At 48.9% G+C, this 6,235-nt stretch overlaps 1 protein-coding gene across 1 annotated transcript; it reads left to right on the top strand.

Annotated features, from left to right (window-relative positions):
- The first annotated feature begins 2,029 nt into the window (after positions 1 to 2,029).
- LOC114174470 lies at positions 2,030 to 2,692 on the top strand. The gene is made up of 2 exons (XM_028059310.1): positions 2,030 to 2,438; positions 2,481 to 2,692. The coding sequence occupies exons 1-2, from the start codon at positions 2,030 to 2,032 to the stop codon at positions 2,690 to 2,692; spliced, it is 621 nt and encodes a 206-aa protein (XP_027915111.1).
- Positions 2,693 to 6,235: the final 3,543 nt, after the last annotated feature.

Here is a 6,235-nt window from a genome sequence, read left to right as displayed (position 1 = left end):
TGTATGTATATAATTGTGTGTATGCATGATGAACCTGTTTGCTGATTTATGAATGTTGGTTTGTGTCAGCGTGTAATTCCTTAGGGCCTCTAGGTGAGACCTCTGGGGTTGCGCTTTAGTGGTCGGGACGTAATCCCATGGCCCCTGGTAGTGGGTGTCCATGGTGGTGCCCCATCTGTATAACTAGGTAAGGATTCAAGGTAAGGTCACATCTTGACACTCTAAGGGGTCAGTTAGTCTCACTTAGAGCATACTAACTCCTGTGGTGAGAGTAGCAAGAGGCCCGAAATTCATTAAGGGCTAACCTTGTGGTTAGGGAATATTGATCCATTATAACACTTGTAACACATAGCTCGGGGGTGAGTAGCTCGGGGGTGATCATCAACTTGTTGGTGTGAGAAGATGCGAGGAACACCCATAGGCAACAGGGGGTGGAGATTCCACTGCCTAGTTCTCGTGGTCCAGTTTATATTTCCGTATGAGTTTATTTAGGGTTGCGAACCCGTGTATCTGTTCGTCCTTAGATTTATGTACTTTGATAAACATTTCCTCTAGTTTCTTTTGGGCATCGTGGTGTGCCATGGGTTGTATGGAGTTGAGTTTATAACTCCCAGATCGTGCTTTTATGTTATCTTTCCCGTAACATTCCTTTAATTTCACATGCTTAATTAAATGGGGTGTTACATTTATGGTATCAGAGCGATCATTCCTTAGGTTTGTGGACTTGGATGTCCGCTTAGCTTTCTCTGTGTCTTCTGAGTTTTCTTAGTTAACTTCTTGTCTTTATCGAGCCTAACCAAGTGATTTTCTGTGTGCCAGTGGACTATGGCACCTCCTCGTAGGACTTCGCAATAATCCCAGGGAGACGTACCTGATATCGCCAGAGCCATAGAGGCGATGGTAGCGGCTATGGCACAGCAGAGTGCTGTGATGATGCAGCAGCTTGAGGCATCCATGCAGTAACAGGCGTCGCTTAAGCAGTAGCAGGCAGTGATGCAGTAGATGGAGGCTGCGAGGGTAGCTGCTAAGGATGCTCATCGACAGCATATGGAGGCCCTCCGCCAGTTGGAGGAGAACAGGGCGGCTGCCCTTGTGTTTTGTCCTGAACCACGACCTGCAGTCAGAGAGTGGAGCTTAGAGGATTTTCTAAAGCACCACCCAACAAAGTTTGATGGGAAGACTAGTCCTGACGCCGCAAACCAATGGCTGAAGGACCTGTGAAGAACCGCAAACCAACATTTTTGATGCGAAAGATGAGCCCTGTGAAGAACAGGTTGGCGTTCTCTGTGTACATGCTCACAGGGAAGGCGGAGCATTGGTGTATAAGCACCAAATCCATCCTGGAGGAGAGGGATGAGCTAGTGACATGGGAGACTTTCAGAGAGAGATTCCTCTTAGAGTCCTTCCCAGACAGCATCTGATACGCCAAGGAGGTGGAGTTCCTCCAGTTGACCCAGGGAGGGAAGACTGTGACTGAGTACGCTGAGAGGTTCAAGCACCTCAACCACTTCTATACACTACCACTTGACGAGGAGTGGAGATGCCGTAAGTTCGAGAACGGCCTTTGCGGTGATATCCACTTGATGGTAGCTCCTTTGTCCATCAAGGATTTTGCCGCTCTAGTAGAGAAGGCCATGGTGATGGAGAAGATGAAGCGTGAGGTGGAAGGTCAGCGCCCACAGCAGCCACAACCACCACAAAGGATCGGTGGACCATCTAGGTCCAACCCAGACATGAGTAGCAGAGGAGACCCTATGATAGACCCTACCATCAGCCTCAGGGGTCTAGGAGCTTTTCTCCACAACAGGGCCAAGTGCAGTGCTACATATGTGGGGGCCCTCATCTGAGGAGTGCCTGCCCACGTATGGAGGGTTATCGCCGGTGCAACAACTGTGGCAAGGAAGGCCACTTTTGGAAGCATTGTCCCAACCTTGCTAGGGCAGCAACACGCCCTCCAGTGCAGAATCCCCACCAGCATCAGAGGAGGGACAGAGGCTACAAGCCTTAGGCGACAGGCAGGGTGTATGCTATGACTGGAGTAGAGGCGACTGGTTCAGGTAACTTGGTTATGGGTTGCTGCTTGATAGCGGGTGTGTCTTGTTGTGTATTGTATGATTCTAAAGCGACGCACTCCTTTGTGTCAGATGGTTGTGTGAAACGTCTGGGACTGCCAGTATGCGAGCTTACGGTGTCTACTCCGGTGTCGGGATTGGTCACGACGTCGTCTTTGTGTGCTAGGTGTCCGGTGGAGGTAGAGGGACGCAGGTACAAGGTAAATCTAATCTGCCTGCCTCTGCAAGACTTAAAAGTGATCTTAGGGATGGACTGGCTCTCTACCAACCGCATCCTTATAGATTGCCGGGAGAAGAGGTTGTTGTTTCCCGACTTTGAGGAGCTTGAGTTGGTGTCTCCTCAGGGAGTGGTGAAGGAGATCCAAGGTGGCGCATAATGCTTCATAATCTTCGCCCGTTTGGAGACAGGAGAGAGAAAGGGAACTTCAGTGATACCGGTGGTGCATGAGTTTGAAGACGTGTTTTCGGATGAAGTACCAGGGTTGCCTCCCAGTAAAGAGGTGGAGTTCTCTATTGACTTGGTACCGAGAACGGGTCCGGTATCGATGGCTCCATATCGTATGGCTCCGGCAGAATTGGTGGAACTCAAGAAACATATAGAAGAGTTGATGGAGAAATAGTTCATGCGACCCAACACTTCACCTTGGGAGCACCAGTCTTGTTGGTGAAGAAGAAGGATGGGAGTTTACGTCTGTGTGTGGACTACAGACAATTAAACAAGATGACTATCAAGAACAAGTATTCGCTCCCGAGAATTGATGACTTGATGGATCAGCTACATGGGTCATCGGTATTCTCGAAGATAGATCTGAGATCGAGTTACCACCAGATTTTAGTGAAGGCTGATGATGTGTAGAAGACGACCTTTAGATCTAGATATGGCCACTATGAGTATGTGGTTATGCCGTTTGGTGTGACCAACGCTCTGGCGGTTTTCATGGGCTACATGAACAGGATCTTCTAGCCTTTCCTAGATAAGTTTGTCGTAGTCTTCATAGACGACATTCTTATCTATTCTAGAACTATGGAGGAGCATGTAGAACACCTGAGGTTGGTGCTTGGTGTTTTAAGAGAGAAACAACTGTACGCCAAGTTGTCCAAGTGCGAGTTCTGGATGGGTGAAGTTCAGTTCTTGGGGCATGTGATATCCGCCTAGGGGATTGCAGTGGACCCGGCAAAGGTCGAGGCAGTGGTAAAGTGGGAAAGTCCTAAGTCAGCCATAGAGATTAGGAGCTTTGTGGACTAGCAGGCTACTATAGGAGGTTCATAGAGGGATTCTCCAAGATAGTGGCACCTTTGACCTTGCTTACTCGGAAAGACCAACCTTTCACTTGGACAGATAAGTGTGAGGAAAGTTTCCAGGAGCTAAAGAGAAGATTGACTAGCACTCCAATACTAGTGATCCCGGATGTCGGGAAGCCGTTTGAGGTCTACTGTGACGCCTCCCACCTCGGGCTAGGATGTGTTTTGATCCAGGAGAAGAAGGTTGTGGCATATGCTTCGAGACAGCTTAAGGTACACGAGCGTAACTATCCCACTCATGACCTGGAGTTGGCAGCTATAGTTTTTGCCTTGAAGATCTAGAGGCACTATCTCTATGGTGCTCAGTTCCGAGTGTTCAGCGATCATAAGAGCCTTAAGTACTTGTTTGACCAGAAGGATCTGAACATGAGGCAGAGGAGGTGGATGGAATTCCTGAAAGATTATGACTTTGAGCTCCTATATCATCCAGGGAAGGCAGATGTTGTGGCCGATGCCTTAAGTAGGAAGACAGTACATACGGCGCATCTCATGATAAAGGAGGTGGAACTACTAGAGAGCTTCAGAGACATGAAGCTACAGGTGGAGTTGGGGTCTGAGTTCATTAGGTGTAGTACCCTGACTATATCTAGTGACTTCTTGACCTTAGTTAGAGAAAGGCAATTGTTGGATGCCAGTTTGAATAAGATTAGAGAACAACTTGGATCAGATGAAGCCAGAGACTTTGCTTTGGGTGATGATGGCATACTGAGATTTCAGGGCAGAGTATGTATACCTAATGATGCGGAGGTAAAACAGTTAATTCTCGAGGAAGGGCATAAGAGTCGTCTTAGTCTGCACCTTGGCATGACTAAGATGTACTAGGACCTCAAGGAGACTTTCTGGTGGCAGGGAATGAAGAAGGACGTGGCACAGTTTGTATCAGCATGTTTGACGTGCCAGAAGGCGAAGGTAGAGCATCAGAGGCCCGGTGGGATTCTACAGCCTTTGGAGATACCCGTGTGGAAATGGGACAGCATCTCCATGGATTTTGTGACCCATCTGCCACGGACTTTTAGAGGGCATGACACCATCTGGGTGATAGTGGATTGATTGACCAAGAGTGCCCACTTCTTGGCAATGAACTTGAGGATGTCCATGGCCAAGTTATCCCAGTTGTACGTTAAGGAGATTGTGAGATTGCATGGAGTACCTTTGAGCATAGTTTCCGACAGAGACCCACGTTTTACATCCCGATTCTGGCAAACCTTACTGGAGGCTTTGGGGACCAAGTTGACTATGAGTTCGGCCTACCATCCCCAGACTGATGGTCAATCAGAAAGGACCATTCAGTCACTTGAGGACTTACTACGGACGTGCATATTGGATCACTTGGGGGCTTGGGATGAGGTGTTGGCCTTGATTGAGTTTGCCTACAACAACAGCTTTCACGCGAGCATCGGCATGGCGCTATACGAGGCTCTCTATGGCAGGAGGTGTAGGACTCCTCTCTGTTGGTATCAGGATGGAGAGGCAGTGTTGGTTGGACCCGAATTGTTAGAGCAGACCACTGAGAAAGTGAGGATGGTGAGGAACATAATGCAGGCTTCTCAGAGTATGCAGAAGGCCTATGCAGACCGTAGGAGGAGACCCCTAGAGTTCGCAGCTGGTGATCATGTATTCCTGAGGGTGACCCGAACCACGGGCGTGGGAAGGGCTCTCTACTCAAGGAAGCTTTCGCACAAGTTCCTTGGCCCCTATCAAATCACGAGGAGGATTGGGCCGGTGGCCTACGAGATAGCCTTACCCCCGCAATTGGCAAACCTTCACCCAGTGTTCCACGTCTCACAGCTGAGGAAGTATGTGTTTGACCCGGCTCATGTTTTGGAAGCCGAGGATATACAGATTAGGGAAGACCTCACAATAGAAGTACCACCCATCGCCCTAGAGGAGAGCAAAGTTGAGGAGCGCCGAGGAAAAACTGTTAGCCTTGTTAAAGTCATCTAGGATCGGAGGACGGGTGACTCGACTTGGGAGTTAGAGGAGGACATGAGAAAATCACATCCACATCTGTTTACCTGGTGAGTCTTTATTTTCGAGGACGAAAATTTTGTTGTTGGAGGGAATGTAAGGCCCATTAAAAATCTTTTATCCTTTTCTGCCCTAACGTTAGTGGGCTGCCCTTGTAAGTGGGCCTAAGGCCGGCCCAATAGATAAGATCACTAGGTCTGCCTAAACCTAACATTTCTCTTATTTCAGAAACTGTTCCTGATCCTAAGAGTCGTAGCCGCACTTCTGCTAGGGTTTGGGGTACCATCATGAGCACTCAAGTTCGAACCAATTTCCCTTCCTACGTAAGTGCTTCCTCTGTTTGTGTCTGTTTTCCACCACTGTTGCTCCAAGTAGCTAATGTTTCCGCTGTTGGTTATGGTTTCCAGCTCTTGGAGTCATCCCTCGAGTAGTGCGTTCCGCTGTTTAGAGTCAAGATCGCGTATGAGTCTTTTTCCAGGTAGGGAAGCTAAACCTTACTCATATGTCACGTTTTCTTCGTAATGTGCATGTCATTTCGGGTTTGTATGATTGGTGTGATGTTATATTGGTCTTGGATGCATAAATCTGTTGTATGGATATAGTATTGAGCTGGTACGAGGGACTGTTGCAGAAGAACAGTGGCGAGACCTGCTAATCTCGCCCAAGCGAGCCAGTCTCGCCTAGGCGAGATGAGCGGGGACTCGCCCAAACCCTAATTCGCGAGAGTTTGCCCAGGCGAGCCGCTCAGTACTTTTGAGCGAATGAGTATCTTGCCCAGGCGAGAGGGGTCTCGCCTAAGCGAGATCCCGCGTTGTTTTCCTTATGCCCTTTCGAGCCCTCGTCTAGGCGGAGGGGACTCGCCTGAGCTAGCATGTCTCACCTGAGGGAGATCC

The sequence above is a fragment of the Vigna unguiculata genome, chromosome 2 (assembly GCF_004118075.2).
Source record: "Vigna unguiculata cultivar IT97K-499-35 chromosome 2, ASM411807v1, whole genome shotgun sequence".
In the NCBI taxonomy this organism is placed as follows: Eukaryota; Viridiplantae; Streptophyta; class Magnoliopsida; order Fabales; family Fabaceae; genus Vigna; species Vigna unguiculata.
Note: the sequence above shows the minus strand (reverse complement) of the source record. Positions and strands in the feature narration are given on the sequence as shown.